The sequence below is a fragment of the Anser cygnoides genome, chromosome 10 (assembly GCF_040182565.1).
Source record: "Anser cygnoides isolate HZ-2024a breed goose chromosome 10, Taihu_goose_T2T_genome, whole genome shotgun sequence".
In the NCBI taxonomy this organism is placed as follows: Eukaryota; Metazoa; Chordata; class Aves; order Anseriformes; family Anatidae; genus Anser; species Anser cygnoides.
In genome coordinates this window covers 17,181,129-17,202,773 of record NC_089882.1, presented here as the reverse complement: position 1 = coordinate 17,202,773, position 21,645 = coordinate 17,181,129, and the positions used below count along the sequence as shown (strand labels likewise).

The window sequence follows — 21,645 nt, the reverse complement described above, 5'->3', positions numbered from 1 at the left end:
CTACCTATTCAGTTTTCCTGAGCAAAACAAGTCCTTCACTAACAGACCATTCAACAGGGATTGCTGTTTTCCCCCAGAACCACAGCTAGGGCTGGTTGTACGGTCCTTATCGTTCGTTCAGCCTTCTGACTTCTGCAGGTTTTGCCTCTTGCACAATTTGTGATAGCTGTTTAGTCAAGCAGTCAGCAACTTTCTCTCTCTCTCCTTACCTATCCTGTCAATGTAGAGCCTCTAAGAAGTTAAAAGTTGCCTAAGTTTTGCTCAAAAGCAAAGCACAGTTTAGGAAAAAGACACTTCAGGAAGAATGGTTACAAAAGGACACTAGGAAAAAAAAAAGTTTAAATGCATTTTTCACTAAAAATCTCTTTCTAATGCTGCAGTAAAATGTGTGGTAGTACCAACCCTCTCTCCCCTCAAATAAAAACCTAGCACTCAAAGAAGCCAATTCTCTCTGATTATGAAATTCCTTTCTTAATATTCTTAGAGTGTTTACTGCGACTGAAACTTAACAGCAAAAGGGCTAAGTTCAAAAAAAAAAAAAAAAGCCATTGGCTTCCATGCTCAGGAAATACAGCACAGATTTACAGGAGCTTTGCTACAGATATCTATGATTTACTACTTCTAACACACCAACCCCACTTCGCACTGGGGCAGGATCTTCTCCCAGTCACCTCCAGCCTCAAAAGTTTTTGGGGGCACCATGTGGAAGCAGTCCCTTTGCTCTGTGCTCTTTTAGTCACTTATTCTAAACCACATCCAGTTCTCCTTGGAGAACAACAGAGGAGATGGGAAAATAGGACAAGCTAGGCCAAAAACTGAGCCCAGATTCTCAGGCATCATTGCTTTAGTGACATGCCTGCACTGCTTATTTGCACATCCACACCACTCTCCTCTTAGCTCCGTGACGAGGCAAGGCATACCACTGCTGGGATATGCTCCTGCTCGGAGAAGACAGGCACGTACGCGGACCGTGTATGGGTGAGTCCTTCCCTAGCTGCACTGTTTATTCATAGACAGTAACCCAGCCATGCTGCAGCTGCAACTCAGACGTTACACGCAGTACACGACCAGATGTGTCATTAACCATTACAAAAAGCTCCAGGTCTTCCCACCTACACTTGGCTTGAAATCCTTGAGAAAAGTAACTCCCTGAAATTATATGCCAGGTAAGCACTTGAAGCAAGTAGAAACAGGATAAGCCAGATGAGACCATACTTTGCACAAAAAGAAAAAAAAAAAAAAAGCCCATATACCATGAACTATGATTACTCAGATTTAGTAATCTACACCTGCATATACAGGCATGTAGAAAATGCTTTTGAGAACTGACAGACCTATATGCTGTCCCAAGCTGGACATAATGGAAAGCATCGATCTTCATCAGAAGACTCTGTGATAATGGATAGATATTTACAGTTAGAATCAGGTGGGTTTACACTGAACTTTTATTGAACTTTCAAGCTGTACACACGTTATATAGAAAATAAATTTAAACACAAATATCCCACATCTATGTATTTTATGCTATACTTACTTCCCAGCCACTTTTGCACAAACTGATCCAAACTGTGACTTTTTAGAAGCCTCTCTGGCAAAAGACCATCTTTCCATAAACTGAAACACCGCTGCCTGTTACGCTCTGACAGGTATGCAGCTTGTGGACAAGGACGCAGTTGAAAAAAGAAAGGGAGATGACAATGTTTCTGTGACTCAGACAGTCTCCTCTCATCTCCTTTCCAAAAGCACACACGTTCCAAAGGATATGCACAAGGGATCAATTTCTCATCCCATTTATGTTAAACAGAACTAAGGGGGCAAGTCTTGACTTAGAGTGCAGCTGTACCCAGTCATTTTCTTCACACAGGAACCCTTCCCTATGTTAATTCTTGCCCTCCCTAACAGACATTTAAGCTAAGATGCTCACAAGCACGCCAGGCTAGTAACAGTAGAGCTTTCTTTGAGGTTTTCATACCAGGCTCCCCTGTTCGTGAGAGATCTCTTGCCCATCCATCTTCCTGAAACCATAATACAAGTTCTCAATGCACAGAAAACAGCCTCACACCAATCCAGTATCACTCTGCAGATAAAAGCAGGACACAGCATCAAACTGTTTGTCCTGTTCCTACCATAGGGTGAGGTAATTGATTCCACAGAGCATTCACAACCTGCAGGCACATTCTTTTATCTCTACACCACATCAGTGCAGCCTGTTACACTGTAGGCAGACCTCCCACTAGCTTGCGACGAGTGCAAGCAAACATGCTGAAAGATTGACTTGGACAGGCACTACCCAGGTTTTCATGTGTTTTAGAAGCTCTGATCCCAAGAAGAGAGAATTCTCACCCCCTACTCACTCAAAGAGTACTTTGCCTGGTTAGGCTCGTCACCTCTGTGTTCCTCTGATATACTGGCAACATATTTTAACAGAAAGAAACTTCATTTTCTCACAGATTAACTTCTTACGTTGTAAAGTCAGAGGCATGAGCTATCTGCTGCCATTCTGTCCCCTCAGTTAGGACAAAAGACGGGGGAAAATTCTACAAAGTATTTTCTTCATTCCCTCCTTTACCCTCCCCACAGGAGAGCAGCACGCACATTGCAGAGTGTACTGCCTGCTCCCCTGAACTTGCTCAAAGCTCGACATAAGAAAAGCTACTGCAAAATGAAGCAACTTTCTCTGCTGCTCTCCCACCCGACTGCCTGGCTGCAGCAGCCAGCATGACATCACTGGGCATCAGGCTTTCATGGAATGGGTCCAACGCGCTGAAAAAGGGTTAAAGCTTGCGCTTTGCTCGCCTGTGCTCCTAAGAAGCATGCATCTCAAGTAGCTTGGATCTTTTTCCAGGCAGTCCTATTATTCGGGGTGGGGGGTGGGGAAGGCTTCCTAAAGCGCTCTCCTGACAAGTCATCTCTATTATTAGAGCAAGGCATAACGCCTCTGCTCCTGGCAAGTACTTGCTGGAGATGCAGGACTGAGGTTTGTTGTTTAAATTTCCTAAAAGACAGAAATGATCACGCAAATGTGCTAAATTTTCAATTAATTAGCTTGTGGAAATAACTGACTTAAATTGGCAAGGCTGTTTACCAGAGGTCTTTGCTAGCACGTCCCAGTCTGCTAGAGGCTACACAAACATAAGACACTTTAGCCTTGGGATGTTTGTAAGCAAGAACCACCTACAGAGCAGAAGGCATAAGCACTCGGACTACATATTTCACTGATAGGCTGGTGATCAACGTTATTGTAAACAGTGACAGAAAGCATTTCCACTAAAACCAGAACACAATGGAAGACAAGGCCCAAGAGGCTGAACTTTGTACAGCTTACTTTTTGTACATCATAGTGAAGTCCACGTATGGCAAACCCTGGAATGTAGTCATACTTCCCAAGCCCTTCCGGATACTGGGAAAACAGAGAGCAACATCGTAAGAGACATAAGGATTGCTTATCAACAAAATTATTTCACCTATTGAGCTGGCTTAGGCCTACCAGTCCTCTCACCTCAGGCATAAACTGACTAAGGAACATATGGACTTCGTTTTGCCCCTTCAACAAAGCAAGTGGGTGAAGAAAGACATAAAGGATCAGGAGCCTCCAGAATAGTTCCTCCCGTTTAACGGTCACTAACAAAAACTCAACAGATTTGCTCTGGCAGTGAGGAGACTTCTAGTAAGCTTATTCAATGCATGTATTTGGCAAATCAGTGGCACCGCAGAGCCGCTCTAAAAGGAGATGGACACGACTAGCAGAAACACAGAGCAGACATCCTGTTTGCAAAGGTGGCTATTACTGGACACACTATACAGTGTTACACACATTAACTTGCACAGGTCAAGTCCTGTACAGCTTCAGTGCTGGCCCACACCTCGTTTATCCACCCTGTGTACCACCGAACCAGAAATTCTGTGGGCACGATTTCCATAGTTAGGGAAAACAGAACAGATACTTTAGACTAAGGCTCCTGCTCCATACTTATAAAACCTCAGGAATGTACAGCATGGTAAATTGTCCGACTGCAAAATCATTCCAGACACAGACAAAACCTTCTGCAATCGAAGACTGCGAAATGTGAAATTTACCTCAGTAAAACGAGTCATTGCCACATGTGCACAATGCTGCATTTTACAAGCATGGCTGGGGGGTCGAAAAGAGAAGTGAGATGAATTGAACGGAAATTCTTAGCACATCATTACCTTGAACTGTTCTATTAGGATGTCTCTGGCAGTGTTGAAAATCATAGAGTGCAGTAAGTTAGAATACTGTGCTAATGTGTAATCGTAGTCAAAGCCATATATCTCAACATCGCCCAGGCTGATCTCATTGTTAGCGTAGATGGCGGCTGGGTTGAGGAGACTGCAGACTCCTGGTGGAAGCAGATCTAAGAGGAGGGAAAATGGAAAGATAAGAGAAACTGAGAGGAAAACCAAAATTTAAACTTTCGATTCTGGGCCTGGCAGCAGCAGGAAGCATGACACTGCAGCAGCAAAGGAGCACAGTGCTGCAGGCAAAGCGTGCCCCAGTTAGCCCACACACATAACCCTCCCCGTGAGAAAGCACACTGTGAAACCTCTGGCTGTGTCTGGCGATTGTGCTAACCATTTTAACAGTCAGACTGACTGTCTGTGTCAGGAAGACACAAAACAATGTCCTTGGGCTCTGGCCTACCCAATTTTGACCAGCAATTTTCAAGCGTCAAATTTCTAGCTCACAGCAACAGCGTTTTCAGCAGGCTCACCGATATGAAAGGCAGCTGTAATGCATCAGCAGGAAACCATATGCCCCTCACTTCAAATGCGAGCAACACAAACAGGAGACCTCTCCTCCCTGAGGAACCTGGATTCCTTCAAATTGGGAATTCTGAGGTCTGCCTTTTGGTATTTGTTTCCCACAGAAGTAGCCAGACTTCATGAAACAATCCTTCAGGTACCGCCAGGGCATTTTTATTTTCATTATAATGGACAGGATAAAACAAAGTTTTGTACAAACACCAACAATATGTAAAACTAACAAACAACAAAAACACACAAACAGGGAAAAAAAAAACATTAAGCTATGCTCTTGGAGCGTGTAACGCTGATAGCAGTAAGTTATCTGCTCTCCTCTGATAAGCAGCTGTGGAAACAGCTCAGCTGCACGCTGTTCACCACTCCAAAACAGGGGTTACTGCTTGTGAATAACACTTTGCTCCGCACACCACTGGCAAAATGGGGGTTTAGTGAGCCAGCAGCTGAACAGCCTCGATGTCCTTTTCAGAGCCACTCCGGAGAGCCGAGCACTTGAGCTACACCACAATAGGAGGGGCAGGAACAGACCCTCTCCAGGCTTCCCACTCCACAACAGTTGTCCATTGCAGGATGACAAAAAGCAATAAAAACAGTTCCCTGCAGTAGGTTCCCTACTCACATCCACATGGAGGGACAGAGAGGAGGAGGAGACATTTCCTCCCCCCTCAGAGACAGGTATTTTTTTTCTTTGAATGACAGGAAAAGCACAGACATTTTCCAGATCCTACACAGCATCAGCGGGTAGGATTTTTTTTTTTTCCCTTCCTACCTTAACTTTTGGCTTTTAGCAAGAATCCCTGGGTTGGTTCTTTAGTGCTTCCTTGCTATAAAACCAAGTCTCATCTGAATCTAGAACAAAAAAAATATTAGAAAGTGATACCAACCATTCCCAATTAAGACTTTGCCTAAAACGATTATAGAATTTACAAAGGGTGCTTTAGGTAAAAGCCCAACGTACATTTGCAAGCACTAATCCAAAGAGGCGACCAACGAAACAGGATTCAGACATGATAACATTAGCTATTTTCCAGGGGAGAGGTGCATTACAAAAACACACCCAACCCTCTCTCCTAGCTCCCTTGCCTACAGCCTTCAAATGCGCTCCACCAGAGGAGAATTACCGGGAGAGAAGGCAGCAGTCTGGGGCCGGAGGGCCGACCGAGTGGCTACACAGCAAGGAGAGCCCCGTTTCAGTCACTCTGCTGGCGGCAAAGTTCCTGGAAGAGGCCGAGGACAGTGGATGCAATCAGAGTACTTTCCACTGGGACTTTAAAAGATAGGGAATGTAAATAAGATTCAGATGATCACAACTTGCATCCTCTCATCATAAATGCTTTCTGCGCCATAAACAAACAGACCTCCATTTCCTGCCCTCACCTCCAGATAACTTGTGGGAAGATCTTTTTCTAAATCCACGCTGCCATTTGTAGGCTGTTATTATTTTTCTTCTTTGCAAGGAAAACAATAAAGTCCTAATCACACTGCCGTGCAACATGCAGCGCTCTCCTCTCCTAACAAAAGCACACTTTTTAATGACAAACGCACCCCACTTGCTGCTACCATACCCCTACAGAGAGATCAAGCTCCTCCAACATTCGCTGCTTGCTCGAAGATTTACAGCACATTTTGGTAGACCCACTGGATAAAGTCAAGCTCCTCCCTGCCCGCCTCAAACGTACAGGGCCCCTGTTGCTTTTCAACAGCCTCCAGGCAGGCTAATTCTCCTCCACTCAGACATTTGGTCACTAACTTCACGGCATGTTCTCGCTGACCTCATGAAGGCCAAAGAAAGGTGCATATGCTAGCCAAAACGCTTTAGCGCCACAGGTTCCCGTTACCACGTTCCCTCCATACGCCTCCTGGAGCACCACGCGGATATCTGTCTCCTTGCTGCCCTGGGGGCGATGCGAGGGGCAGCGAGCTGCCAGCTCTTCCTCCTCACCCTGCCAGAGACCCGGCAGGAGTCACCCTGTGCTCGGTCTTTTCCTCCATGGCCTGTGCTCGTTTCTGGAAATCCCCAGGTTCAAATGACTGCAGGGAAGAGCCTGTACAGGATCGCTTTCATATGACAGCCCTCATGTGCCTGGCTTAACAAACCACGTTTCAAGGCGTTTGGGTTTCTGTTTGTGTATTTATTTTTATTATTATTTATTTTTTAAGATAATCAGCTGGGAGGTTACAAATTCTGGGCGCTTAATCAAGCCCTGAGCTGCTGACTTGGACACGGCAGCTCGGTTCCCACGCGGCACGTAGTCAGCCCAGGATCTTTGCCTCTATTTGTGTGGCAATCGGCGACTCAAAGCAAACAGACACCCACCAGAGCCCAGCGAGGGGGAATTGCCTTTTTTTTTTTTTTTTTCTTCCCACAACGGCTTTTGCTTTTCCTCTGTAAAGAGGGATCGCTGGGCAGTTACAATAAATGACGGCAAGAAGAAACAAAGCGCAGACCGGTTTGGGTTATCAAAGAAGGACGGCAATCTCAGCCGCTTCCTCCGCCCGGGTGGGACAGGCGCGGCAGGCGGCGTGGCAGCCCGTCACTGCCCGCTCAGCGCTTCGCCTGGGACGCACCGGCTCAGGGGGAGCCGGCGTGCGCACAGCTGAGCACGGAGGGGAAAACCAGCCCTTGCAGCAGACACAGCCCCCTGGAATCTGCGCACTTGCACAATTCGCTCCGATGTGCAACTCCGACAGTTTTAGGGAAGTGTCTGCATATCCCTGCGTACGCACGGCTCGGCACTGTCCAGCTCACTCCCAGCTGCCGGGCACGAGGGAACCAGCAGCAAAGGCAGACTGCGAGGAAACGTGCTCGGACACGAGCCTCTTTTACAGCGGGGTGTAAGCGCAAGGCAAGCGCACAACTGCTGTGGGGCGCTGAGCAGCTGCTCCAGTTGGAGGACCTTTGTGGCAGCGTAAGTGCCTCTTCGCAGGCAGTAGCCCGCGATTGTTATAAAGCACTAACCCTCAATCCCAGCGTGACAGCAGAGAAGGAAACAAACGTGGGTAATTAACTGTGAGCGACGGTCAGAGACTTCAGGACTCCACATGGCCCCTTCTGATCTGAAAAACAACCCGGTCGGAGGTGCCAAACACGTCCTGCGTTCTCCTCAGCTCCCGGGGGCACCGCCAGCGCAGCAGGAAGCACTCGCTTTCCCTCAGCCTCAGATCCACAGCATTAGTGAAGAATAACACATAAAAAAGGCACCTTGTGCCTATCCCTCCCACCCTGCGCGCTCACAGAGCTCTAACCCCGCAGGTCTGCCTCATCCCTGTAAGACTGACGAGGAAAAGAGCGACACCGACAAGTAGATGGCCACTATGCTCCACACCACGAATAAAAGTTCCCTTTGCTCACGTGGACTTGCTTTCTAGAGACAAACTGCCAGTTTTTCTCCTTTCCATGCACCTCTTTATCCTTTTGAAGTGTTGTTTTGTACCAAGTCACAGCAATTCCTGCAAAGCATTCCAAAAAGCCCAAGCAGATGCCTCAACCAAGAGGACAGGCTTTGCCTAGGCAGACACAAGTATTATTTACAGAGCACTAACTTACAGAAGAACTGCACTAAAAGAGTGCTGAAAGTTACTCTGGAGCACTAACTCGAATTCACGCCATTATGCCCAAATATTTTGGGATTTCTCTCCAATAAAACCTATACAAATCAAATGCAATATTAAAAAAATACTGTTTTATTCCAAAATGACATTTAAAAATCTTCACAAAGGCACTAGACGAATGTTCTTTATGCAGTCCTTTACTAGAAAAAATACTTTACGTTAGGGAAAGCTGAACTTGGAAGTTCACTTCCAGTACCGGCTGCTATTTCTCATTTCTGTTCCCAGCTCAATCTAGTAGGTGCCACAACCTGCAGAACAGGCACACTCCCCAAGCGATCTGCATGGCTCCCATTATCGCAGCACCAGGCTGTCTCCTGGCTTGGTAGAGATTGAGCCCCTTAAATCTTTGTGCCTGCTTGAGATTAGCAACACAAGCAGAATCAAAATGTGCTGGCCTGCAAAAGCCACCCCTCCTCTACGCCAGTCACCAGCGCAGTGACCACGCAGAGGTGCCATCCTCTCTCTGCTCACTGCTGAAGGCGATGGGCACACGCTGCTGAGCGTGGCTTGCAAAGGTATTTCTTGGTCTGTACAACGTGAAAACAGCAAGGACTACCTCTGACCTATGCCCTCAGCATTAGCAAAACCTAACCAAATTCTCACCATCTGCACTGCAAACTTCTCGCTGTGTTCAGCGGTTCTCTCATTTAACCACTCAACGCCATGCGGAGGCAAGAAGTTAACAGTTCTTTCAAAAGCTCCTCAGGAAAGCTGATTTATTTTTAGCTACATTTAAAAGATCTAGGAAAAAACACACATTTCCTCACAGCCAAACCTTCACTTGCTTCCCAGATCCACTGGGTTTCAGGATGGGATGGGATGTTTCCTAGACGGCAGGACTTTGGACACTGCTTACTAACAGAGACATATCAGCCTTCCTCGACACTTCAGGTATCATCAAAAATACCGCAAGTCCTGGTCAACCCCACCACTCTGACATACAGTCACCCTTGCCCTTCGGGCACACGAAGTGCAAGCAGCATTCTCAGATTCTCAGATGCAATGAAGTTTGGCCTCGAGGGTCAGTCTTGCAAAAGGCAAGGGGCGGGATGAGAACGACGTCTCCTGGGCCGACCAAAGGGGAGGTTTTACCTCAGCAGCACCTTTTGCCCAGCTTTGGTTTCTGTGCCACCGCACCCGAGCCTGGCAGAACACAGAAGGTGGCATCGCTGGGATCTTCCTGAACGCCGTACTGATCAATCAAAAGCATGACAACGTTTTCAAGCCCATAGCCCAACCACGCTCACTTTTACATCAAAGCTAGAAATCAAGAGCAAAGGAGAAGACTGATGATGCCACATTTGGCACATCTCGGCTGAGTCGTAAAAGCCGCAATTAAAACCAACTTGGGCCAACTTTATTTATGCCCGTTCTTCGCAGGACTTGAATAACAGCACAGTCCTGAAATTTTGGTTTGGGGAGCTGTTATTTAAACAAAGGACGGCCTTCTTATTCAACATGAAGGTTTGTAAAGAGACTGCTCTGTAACACATGGGCACCTCCGTCCAACTCCATTTTGCATTTAACCCTGGAGATTAATTCTGCATCTGGAGCGATAAGTGCATCATAACCACTTGCATCCCAAGGAGCGTAACGGTGTGAATACAACGGGCTTCACGATCTGCCTCGGTAAAGGGAGCACCTTCCCAAGAGCCAGCGACACAGCCTATTAATACATCCGCATTTATGGCATCAGCACGGCCATCAAACAGAAAAAAAACGTCTTTGAGGATTTTAGGGTACAGACAGCAACAGAAGCCTTGGAAGTCGGAATTTCTTTCCAGCAGTGGGGCTAAAAGTACGGCCTAACAGCATAACTTCTGCGAGCACCCCTCGCTGCCTGCCGCGGCTCGGGCGGCGGAGCGCGAGGGGCCGTGTGCCCAGCGGGTCAGCGGCCAACTTCTTTACGCTTCCATGCCATAAACAGAGCTTTCCGCTTTATGTCAGACCTCGGGCGCTGCAAGGCGGGGGAAGAAGCGGCGACAGAGGCTGCCAGCCCCAGAGCAGCAGGACGGTGCTCCCAGATGCCCGCGGCCGGCCGCCTTCCTCCTCCGAGCCCTCAGACCAACAGGAGCTAACAGCGAGCTACCGCACGGCACAGACACAGTCTTTGTCTGGCGCCTTCAGAGCCGCAGGCGGCGCTTACCGTACACCAGCTTCTTCATCTCGTGGTACCGGGCCCACAGGTAGCTCCTGGTGTCGGCCCCCTCGGCCGCCGCGGGCTGGCTGCCCGCCGCGGGGCCGGGCTCGGCTCCTCGCCGCGCTCTGCCGCCGGCCGCCGGCTCCCGGGGCTGCCCGCGGCCGCCGTCCCCGGAGCCGTGGCTGCTCCCGCGGCGGCAGGAGGCGGCGAGGAGCCGGGGGGCCGCGCCGCCGCCCCGCAGCGCTGCGGTGCCCAGCGCCGCCATGGCCCCGGCCGGGCAGAGGGACCTCGGGGCGACCGGGGACGAGACCGGGCACGGCTCCGCTCCGGGCTCCGCTCCCCTCACGCCCCGCTCCCCTCAGCGCCCGTCGCGCCCCGCTCCCCGCCCCGCCCCTCCCGGCCCCGCCGCGCGTGCCGGCCCGGCCCGGGCAGCCAATCCCCGCCGCGCCGCGCGAGGGGGCGGGGCCTCGCTCGCCTCTCCCCGCCCCGCCCCGCCCCACGCGAGGGGACCGGGGCGGGGAGCCCAGGAGCGCCCCGCCCGCTGCTGCGCGCGGCGCCAGCCAATCGAGGCGTGGCGGCGCGTCACGTGGGTGCCCGCGGCGTCCTGCCGCCCGGCGGCTCGGAGGGCCCGCGCTTGGAGGTGAGGGGGGGGGGGCGCGAGGCGCCGCCCGCGCTGATTGGCTGCGGGCCGGGGCCGGGGGCTCCATGGCCGCCCCCCCCTCCCGCCCTGTCCCGTCATGTCCCCGCAGCCATGTTGGTGAGCGGCCGCGTGAGGCGCCTCCTGCGGCGGGTGCCCGGCAGGCAGCGCTTCGGCGCCTACCGCTTCCTGCCCTTCTTCTTCCTCCTCGGGGGAGCCATGGAGTGGGTCATGATCCACGTCCGCGTCGGCAAGGAGACGTTCTGTGAGTGCTGCTCCGCCCGCGGGGCTCCGGGGGCGCCCCAGCCCCACGGCAGCGCGAAGGCGGGCTCTGAGGTTGGGGCAGGCTCACCGGGGCCGTAGGAGTTTAAACGGGGAGCGGGTTCCTCCGAAATGTGTTTCCTAAAGAGGTAATTGAGGCATGGAGCACCTCTCTCAGCTGACAGCAGTTCAGGCTCGCTCCCCGCTAGGAAGCCCTAACAGAAACCTCCGTGTCCTTCAGAACACGGAATTGAGCGTTTAGCTCCGTGTTATGTGAGAATACTCCCATTTTCGTGGGAGGTCTGTGTGAGTTTCCTGTAGAACAGAACAGCTTGCCACGATTCCCACAGCTGCCAAGCTCACTGCAACCAAAACTGCTCCCGAAGGCTTGGGCGTGCTCAGGTTTTTCCATCTAACCCTTCTGAGGCACACCTGTGTAGCAGTAAAGGCAGGTAAGAACCCAAAGCACATCATCCGTGTGGCAGCTGTTACACGTCAGCCCGAGCCCCGGTCTTTTTTCTCTGAAAAAAATGCTGTGCCTAAATGATTTCGTAATACAGTAATAATGCTGTTCCATAATCCATGCAAGGTAACAACGTACAAGACTGGTAACCTTTTTATGTCAGTGAGAGTTTTTATTTGGTGATGGATACTTAGGGGTGATCAGTGTGGGGAAGGCAGGCAGAACAGCTAGGAAGATCAACACGAGTAGATACCTCTGTTTTTAGAAATAGCTACAATACTGAGGCCATGCTGAGTCCTCAGGCATTGGAATTCGTCCCTGTAATTTAATTTCCTTTTAGCTTCAGCTAGTTTAGGCAGTTATGGTTTTAATTATCCTCATGAGAAAGTAAGAAAATGACTGTATCACTCTGGAAACTTAGTTTTCCTATAAAAATATTTAATCAAGACTGAGGGGAAGAACTTTAGCCTGGATAGGAGGGAAATGAGCTATTTTTAAGTGGTAATAAGGATTCATGTTGTCTCCAGTTGCCTGTTGATGTCTGTAAGAGGAAATTGGTTTGAAAAGTTTGAGATGACAAGATTCATGCATTTAATACCATCTTGCTGTTGAATAATGCTAATAAAATCTCTTTTTGCCGCAGATGATGTTTACCGCAGGAAACGATCTGAAAGACAGTACAAGGCAAGGATGGACAAAAGTGAATTTTAGCTGGAAGGTTTCAAGGGGAACGTCCTGACAGCTTCAGTCGTACCAAAGAAGCATTGCTGCCGTGGTGTTGGTAGGGGCAAAATTTTGTCTCTGCAACATGAACTGTAGTCTGCAGTTTGCGAGGTATGCTCTCAGATGGTTTTGGCAGATTATTCTACATCTGCTTCTTATCGTGAACATTTTATGTCTAAACCGAATACAGCAGAGAGAAGTTCATTGTGTTTAGACCTTTGCCACCTATTTAATTTTTTTTCAGTACTTTTAAATAAACTGAACTGAATAAACAGTCTGGCTACAGCTTTTCTTTGCTTGATGAAATGCTGTTGTTGTGACAGCACCACTGGGAGAGAACTGAGTTACATATTGCATGCATTCATTTTTAATTAGTTTGCTTTGTACTGATGGAAGCTGCTCTCATGTCTGATTTTTCTTTCCAGTGTAGTGAAATTTCAAAGTAGATAAAATAGGACAGACTTAGAGCTCAGTGCTTGCTTACTCTGCCCCCACTCTTTGGAAAGTCATTGTGTGTTTAGGCTCTGCTGGGTACATGCACAGTAGCCGGGGTGATGACTAACAATAGAGAGAGGCAAGGGCTGAGGGGAAGAAAAACCTGATGCTTTACCTGTTAACAGACACAGGTTTGGAGGAATGTGCCACAGCAACCATGGCACCTGAATTCTTGTTGCAGGAGGCGTGCCTCCCAAAGAAGGAGAGGAGAGCTAACAGCAGTCCTGGACTGCTTTTTCAGTTTTATTCCCTATCACAGCAACGCTAGACCTCATGAGTGTGGAGCATGTCAGTGACTAGGCATTAGTGTGACTCTGGTACGATAATTGCATTTATTAATGCAATTGCTTTTATTTCTGATGATTTGTGTATATGCTGACAGTTCCCCAGGAGGCCAATTCTTAACATCAAAGCACCAGCCTAAAAACAAAACCCAAGGGAGCTGATATACTTAAACACATTCTTATGCTAACACCTGGTAGCCTTTTTCTACAGGAGCAAGTTTTCAATTGACATAAGAGAGAACCTCAGTTTACATGATCTTACAGTGCGGTTACTCAACTTGCAAGCAGAAGGTACCCACATAACTTTGTGCTGTGCCTTCCAGGGACTTGATCTGGAGAACTAGTGCTGTCTGAGTTTTCAGGCAAAAAAAGAACTGGCAGAGAACTGAAGATGTGGCTATGCCCTCCATGCTCTGAGTGGACAGCAAAGGAAGTACTGGGGGGGGAGGGGAACGTCTATTTGAGAAGTAATAACCTCACTTCTGGCTTTGGTTCTGAGGTGGAGCCCAAGTCCACGCAGGCAGGCACAAGATTGTTTTTGCACTCATTGATCATTCCACTGCCACAAATCCTGACAGTAGCACCACATACAGTGAAACATTAGCAGAAAACCACATTTTGAAAATTGTTGCGCTTTAGCTCCATCTGCCTTTGCTCTTAGAGCCTTTTGGAACTCTCTCCTGCTGGTTCTTGGTTTCCATATCGTTGTTGTTTTAAGAAGCCTTGTGCCCTAGTTTCCTCTCAGCGCTCAGCCTGCTGCGAACGCTTCTCCCTGTGGCTTCCCATAGCACTCCTATAATAGCAGGAGTGTTTCACCGACTCAGCAAATCAAGGCCTATTTTTTCATGTCAGAGCTCTTTCTTATTTTGTGGCACTGTTTCCCATTTGCAGCTGAGAGCACCAGGCATGTCTGGAACTTAGCTTAAGGTGTCTCCAGTTAAGTTTAAAAAGCAAGGCAGGACTGCCAGTCACTTACGAGGAGTTTGGTGTCAGGGAGTTCGGTGTCGCTGATCTTTGTGACCACTGCAGGAGTAAAATCCTTCTCTGAGTTGGCATCACACCATTTCAGCCACGAGGCAACAGATCTGCGATGACAGGAGATGAAGCTTGACATTTAGAGCTCTGGAACTGCATTGCCAATTCCACAATGCTTGCTAGCACTGATCCTTCTGCGCTCTCCAATTTTGCCCATCTCTGACACTGGAAACAGAGTAGCTGGAGCACCCTGGTCCCAGCCCATTCCCGTAGCAGGCACAAGTGGGAATTTAGGATCAGTTTTAATCTACACTCACTCTTCAACCCTCCATAGCTCAGACCAGCGCTGGAAACAGCGATGTTTCTGTTAGATGCTGCAGGAGTAGCCAGGAACACAGCTTTCAATTTAAGTACTGCTGAGCCCCTGCCAGTTCTGGAGTTGAGCACGTCTCTTCAGCCTGCAGGGAGTTCACTTGGTGTCAGGTCAACATCTACAAACGGCAGCCTCGGGTGTTCCCTTCACAGCAGCCACAGAGAGAGATTCTGAGAACAAGGAAAGCATTTGTGCTGCAGGCTCTCCAGATTATGCAAGTCAGGCCGATTTAGATGTCAAGCATGGAAAAATTCAATGCGGTAAAGCAGCTGAAAGCAGTCACGTGCAAACAAACCCCGATACTTAGGACTAAGCAATGCTGCCCACCGCTCCAGCACTAGAGAAGAGACAGGCTCACGCTGACCGAGTGACCTGGGGGAAGCCATGGAGCTGTTCATCAGCCCTCTCCCTCCTGGAACAGGCTGCCTGGGGGCTGGGGAGTCTCTTTGTCTCGTTCAAAACCTACCTGGACCCATTCCTGTGGGACCTGATCTGGGTGTTCCTGCTCCGGCAGTGGGATTGGACTAGGTGATCTTTCAAGGTCCCTTCCAATCCCTACCATTCTGTGATTCTGTGACTTCCTGAGGAGTTTCCTTAAATCCTTATTGGATGCTTGTGCTTGGCACAAAGCATGAGGATTATTTATAGTCCTCCCTAAATCATCTGATGAAAAATGAATTTGGGCACTCCCTGTGGAGACAGTTGCAGACCTCATGACCTCCCATCACCATTTTTTGTCCCGGGCTGCAAAGCACCCTGAGCTTACCCAGAGCCAAGCCCAGCCACTCACTGGTGCTGCTGCATAACCCAGGGGTTTCGCCTCCAATTGTTTTCACATTTCTCCTGCTGTCTCCTTTACTGGAAGTTAAGCTGTGGGGCTAGACTTCTGCACTGGATTGCTGGAGGAGTTTCTCCAAGGAATGCCAGAGACTGGGAATCTCTTCGCCCAGGACCACCAGATCCTCGTGCACTGCAGTAGCTGGGTTTTTGGTTTGGTTTGTCAAATTAGACTTGCTGGTATAATGCAGCAAACAAAAAGAATACAAAGATTACTGATCAGAATATTTCACGTGCCATTGAAGCAGATCCCATTTCTTGATGTTAGAAGTACTCAAGCATTTTGAAATACTGCTCCCATTTAGTGCTCCTGCTGCCGATAGAGGGCTACGTATATCTACAGATGATCTTCAGCATCTCAAATTGAGCAAATAAAATGTGAACAATGATTAGAATTCTCAGTGGAACTGCACCATCAGGTTTCAGAAGGGTGGAAGTTCTGTAAAGCTGGCAGCCTGCATGAGAGGCTGTGTTTATCCCCTGGGTCCAAGACATTAATGCATGTTAATTAAATATAATGGTATCTGTTCTGGTTGCTTAAATAGCTCTTTGTGAATCATATGTCAGAGGCACCTCAAGATATACGAGGTCACTATCACTTAATTTTTCTTGCCATTGGTGTTATTAAAGAAGATTTCCATCTTGTTTTGTAATTTTACTGGGTAAAAGACGCTTTTTCCACATTATTTTTTAGATTTCCTTCATTATCCAGCTACGTAAAAGACAGTCCTGAACGAGGTTAGCTTCCAGCATGAAAATAAGGCTTGCTGTTTATTTTCAAAGCAACTACTGCGGAGGCAACTGGAACTGACTGAATCTTATCACCTCTACTCAGCTTGTTCCCAGTCCACCATGTATTTTTTCAAAGCTTACTACAGTTCGTTCATCCTTCTGGCTTTTTTTTTTCCTCCAACTTCACTGTTCTTTTCACCTACCAGACATGCCTTGCAGCACACAGGACAATATAAAAAGGATTCTTTACCCACATACATCCATGCACATACCAAGGACTCCATAAAATCTGGATCAGCAACTGCCAGAATTACTTGAAATAAAATCCTAACAAAAGTCTTGATGGGACACTCAAACCTGTTTAATCCAAAACACTTTGCAAACTATTTTTATTCAAATTAAAAAGACTCAGGTAAACAAAGTGATGGTACATACATGTTATACACCTGGCTATCAGCTTAACTTTCGGGAGTACAAGGTCTAATGAAAAGCCAAGCATGGATTAACCAGGTCTGAAAACATACGCTGAAAAAAAAAAGTCACCAACATCAATTTTTTTTTTTTTTTTTTTTTTTTTTTTTTACAGAAACAGTGAATTTTCTCATGGAAGGGGACTGAGGAAGAGAACAAATAATTATTAGTCATCTTCAACTGGTTTATGAAAATACCGGTCCTAGATTAATCTATTTTCCACTCTCTCAGAAGAAAAAAAGAAAAAAAGTTATTCTTTTGGACTGAGTTGCAGTAACCATGTTCCTGCCAACAATTTCTTTCAAATTAGTATCACCTTCCCACTTATTTAATGCAACCCAAAATTATTCTTTTTCTACAGTCAAGTATGTGAAAGCATTTACTTTCAAGCAAATAGCTTTGCAGTCCAAAAGGTTGGTTAGTTACAAGGACAGTTAAGTCTTCAGCAGAAGGCAGTCACAACCCTGAAATTTGGCAAGAGGAGTCTATACACACCTTACTTTGCTAAAAAACTAACCCAAAAACCCTCTGAAGGCTGCAATGCGGGTACTCTATTTCTCCGACGTACTAGGTATGTTGAAGTTACGCATACAGTACTATTATAAAGTTACGTTTGTGTGTCCAATTTCAAATTTTGCATTGCAAAACTTTCGTTAACGTGAATCAATACACTTAGAGCATAGAAAAACATCTTATAATGCCCAATCATAAACAGAATGTGTGTGAATTTAAAAGCATCAAGTTACTCCACTAACAAAAGAACTCAGCTTCTCCTCTAACTTACCTTCCAAGACCTGAACTGGTTCAAAGTTCTGGCCCCTCGCACCTGCAGACTGAATTGCAGCGGGAAGCAGCTTTGCCTTCTCTGCACAGCGTTAGGGCATCACAGAACCCCCAGAACAGGTCATGGCAGATGAAACGTTTCACCTCCCACGGGCGTGCCCAGCATAGGTATGCCGTTACCGATTTAGAATCATAATGGCCTTGGCTACACAATTAAATAACTAGACAGGATTGGACAACACTAGCAGTCAAGACAGCCTTGTCCTGTCCGCGCTAGCACTTCCACGATCGCCGTGGCCCATTCAGCTGCCTTGATATTGACTTGAAATGTGATTTTGCTCTAGTGTCAACGCACTCCTTACCTTTAGCTTCTTTCAAAGAGATCTTCCCTGTTCACATCCAACTGAGATTTCTGCCGGAAGCGGCTAGCACACACAAGCACATGTACACACTTTCCTCTAGGATGTAAACTATGACTAACTTCACATTCCATTGTACCAATCTGTAAATACTTTGTTTTCTATTTTTCTTCTTTTATATAAAAACAATGGCATCAGATTCTCAGCAATAAAGTATAAGAAAGATGAATCCTTGACTACAGTTAACCAATTATGAAATCGCCTTTCAAACAAAGGAAACATATGCAAAAATCCGTGTATTTGATCAACTTAATATAACAAACACAACTTAATATAACAAAATTAATCAATATATCAATATTGATATGTTGATATATATCAATATTGATATAATTATCAATATAACAAAATTAATCAACTTAATATAACAAAAAGTGAAATATGCTTATTAAAAGTGTCCTTATATAAAAATGGTCTTGCAATGTACAGTAAAATGCAATACAAATTATTGTTGGTTATCTCTCCCCACCCAGTAACTAAAACAGCTATTGTTCCACAAAACTCCTTATATGCAGGTATCAAAGAAAGAAGCAATAATGCAACTAAACATTTTCTATATTGTATGCCTGACGGATATTGAGGGTGTCTCGTAGCATCAGGTCTCGAAGACGCCATAACGCATCGGCCATGGTGGTGTGAGCCCCTTTACTTTTCAACCAGTGTGACGGGAGACGGCTCTCTTGTTCTTTTGATAAGTGGATATCTCGCCTTCGTGCTGAAAGGTTAAGAAACAGCCCAATTATCTACTGACTTTGATAAATTTGCCTCGCCTTTGATATTCACCACAATTTTTCAGGAAAGAAGGAGAATGTAGCTCCACAGTATTTCTTTTACCCCCCAGTATTTGAACCCATACAACTCGTAATTAGATTTATACAGCATCAATGGAATTAGCCTACTAATAACATATAGTTAGTCTGTCAGTTTAACAATTACTTGCATGTGTACGTTTTATTAAGTAAGCAGCAGATTAATTTAGCATTTTCCATAAAAGCCAAAAATATTAACGGTTACAAAAAAGTGTTTCTGTATGGAAACATCCCGCTGTGTGTCAAAAGCCTTACCTGCAAGGGTCTGGTCCCACTTGCTGATGCTATTTGATTCAGCACTAAGTCCCTCGATGTATTTCAGATAGGCTTCAGAATGAAGAAGCCTTTGTGTCTTTGGTGGAGGGGAGACAAACATGGGAGTTGAGGGCTGCTGCATGACCGGCTGACTTGCTGGGCTCTGGCCCGGATACGGAGGGGGCGCCTGCTGTCCTGGCGGGCCAAGGATTCCTATCTGCAACAACAAAGCAACGGAGAGATCTAGGGGAACTGCAGGGAAGCCAGTTCACATCTGTGCATCAGATCATCCTCATACAATGGAGTTTTGGTTATAACTGAAGGCACAAAGAAAATTTCACTGGAAGACAACCCGCTTTGGCCACGGTTACCTGGGGAGGTCACTGAGATGCACAGAGAGAAGATGTATGAACGGACCATATTTAACAACAAACATGTTCTCATTACTACCACCATTTCTCCTCTCTCATATTACCCTTAACTGCTATTCTTCCTCCTTTTTATTTCATGTTCTCTCACACTTGACCACAAAACCTGTGATGTGCAAGGTGTAGGGTTTAATCTTGCTTTAGGTACCTCTACAACATCTAATACTTATCCCTGGAAGATTAGGATGCTTCTACCAAAAAAAAACAAACCACTAATTGCAGTCAGGCTAACATCACAGTCACGCAGAAATCCCTGACACACAGAAGAACCCCAACTGTTGTGATTAACCAGCAGTTCTCAGAACTCTTAACAAAGATGACCTATGGTCTGGAATAACTCAGTGTCATGGCACACGTACTCTACTCCACTTTGAGTTTCTTTATACCCCCTGGCAAAAATCATGTTTCTCTTTATAATGCAAATGTTTAGTCAATACAATTTCAAGTGTGCTGGACATTTCATCTGTATTCATCTATACCACATTGAGAAGGAACATCTGACCATCACTGGCATCCGAACCCCCAGGTTCTGAACTGCCAACCAGCATCTGCTTTGTTGGTTTGTGAAATCTGGGAGCAAGCAAAACGGCTTTTACCCACTTAGCTGAGAAATGGCTGAGGAAGCGCAAAAGTAGCCCCGCCGCATCAACAAAGCATGCAAAACCTAAATTATCACCAGTTTAACAGTGTGTTAAAATTACTTGTATTAGTTCAGAAGAAATAAAAAAAAAAAAAAGAAAAACACAGTCTTGCTTATACTACAGGGCTTATTCCACTAGGCAGAACCTAATTAGTGTAATAAAAATTCAACCAAGAAATACAAACATATATTCTGAGTGTAAGATATTAACTGGTTCTAAATACATCAGTGTACATTTGGAATTTACGTTCTCCCTGGGAAAGGCTATGTGCATTCATTACATGTCTTAACTGAGATCCCATTTAAATGCTAATTCAAAGCCTTAGAGCCTCATAAATAATGCAAAAATGACTCACCTGCTGTCCAAACGGACTTGCTCCTGGTGCTGGAGTGCCTACCATGGGGGACACATTTTGGCCTATAACACCTATATTCCAAAATATAAAACAATTAGTCCTATTTCAGAGCAGTGAAAAATACCTATCTGGTCTTCTATAATCAAATTTATACTTGGATATCATTGCTTAAAGCTATTTTAAAAACATTTAAATACCCCACTCTCCCCCAATAAAAAAACAAAACACTTTAGAAATTTCTGAATGAAGGAAAAAAAAAAGACAAGACAACTACCCAACATTAATATGCGGCCCCTTGAATTCATTTAACTAAAGAAATGCAAAATTATTTTTTTTTTTCCATGTTCCTTAGGGAATGCCTAACTACATCCTTTAGTTTATAATATGCACCTTTGGCTGAACAGAAACTTCCTGGAATCCTTAGAAATAAACAAACAAAAAAGAACAATAAAAAAGGAAAAGCTGTTTTGCTTTAGTAACATTTCCTTGTGTTCAATTTTATAAAACACATTCATAGTAGGAAGAAAGTCAAGACATTACAAAAATTCTGTAATATCTCACTAATATAAAACACCACTTGCAGGTTAAGCTTAAATAGTCCTATATGTATGAAACAGATAACATTTGGAGGAAAAAATAATCCTGTTAGTTTTGTTTTTTTTTTTTTTTCTTAACTACATGAAGTGGCACAGAATATAGCAGATACCACCCACATACAAATCTGAATGAGTCATGCAGTTCCTGCTATTTTCTATACAGATGCTTTGGTCAAAAAAAAAAAAAAGAAAAAAAAGAAAAACCCCAAAACAAAAATCACAACCAAACAAAAAATAAATCAAACCACAACAATAAAAAAGAAAAAAAAAAGAAAAAACAAACAAAAAAACCAGTTACATATGTTGCTGCTTTTCTTTCTCTTCATGCCATTTTACACAGTCATTCATTTGAAAAGCTGCACAATAATTATGGTCTTCGCAAGGGTTTAATTTGCATGCGGATTTCCGTACCAGTGATCAGAAGATGTGTCACTGCATTTTGCACACTAAAGCATATATCTAATCAGTTTTCCATTTGATTACAGCCTCCATTTTAAATGCATCTGTACTAACAGCAAGTCAGAAGTTGGGAAAAACACTGATGAGGCAAGTTGTGGAATACAGTACAGATTTT

The 21,645-nt window shown here is 45.9% G+C and overlaps 3 protein-coding genes across 18 annotated transcripts in view; 1 reads left to right on the top strand and 2 right to left on the bottom strand.

The window, feature by feature from the left end:
• Positions 1–10,912, bottom strand: part of NT5DC2 (5'-nucleotidase domain containing 2) — a 28,032-nt gene extending 17,120 nt beyond the window's left edge. The window contains exons 1-4 of the mRNA XM_048070084.2: positions 10,541–10,912; positions 4,192–4,376; positions 3,326–3,400; positions 1,335–1,390 (exon numbers count right to left, since the gene is read on the bottom strand). Coding sequence (XP_047926041.2) covers positions 1,335–1,390; positions 3,326–3,400; positions 4,192–4,376; positions 10,541–10,799 — 575 coding nt within the window. The 5' untranslated portion in view covers positions 10,800–10,912. The remainder of the gene's footprint in view (positions 1–1,334; positions 1,391–3,325; positions 3,401–4,191; positions 4,377–10,540) is intronic.
• Positions 10,913–11,039: 127 nt separating this feature from the next.
• UQCC5 (ubiquinol-cytochrome c reductase complex assembly factor 5) lies at positions 11,040–12,892 on the top strand. The gene is made up of 3 exons (XM_048068712.2): positions 11,040–11,174; positions 11,284–11,436; positions 12,539–12,892. The coding sequence occupies exons 2-3, from the start codon at positions 11,286–11,288 to the stop codon at positions 12,604–12,606; spliced, it is 219 nt and encodes a 72-aa protein (XP_047924669.1). The 5' UTR covers positions 11,040–11,174; positions 11,284–11,285; the 3' UTR covers positions 12,607–12,892.
• A 3,761-nt stretch (positions 12,893–16,653) lies between these two features.
• The window catches only part of PBRM1 (polybromo 1), a 65,413-nt gene continuing 60,421 nt past the window's right edge, over positions 16,654–21,645 (bottom strand). For 15 of the 16 annotated variants that reach the window (XM_067003338.1, XM_067003340.1, XM_067003336.1 and 12 more), the window contains 3 exons: positions 20,476–20,546; positions 19,052–19,268; positions 16,654–18,702 (listed from right to left, as the gene is read on the bottom strand). In XM_067003338.1, coding sequence (XP_066859439.1) covers positions 18,530–18,702; positions 19,052–19,268; positions 20,476–20,546 — 461 coding nt within the window. In that variant the 3' untranslated portion in view covers positions 16,654–18,529. Of the gene's footprint in view, positions 18,703–19,051; positions 19,269–20,475; positions 20,547–21,645 lie in introns of those variants that run through there. The other variant, XM_067003342.1, reaches the window with a different exon arrangement.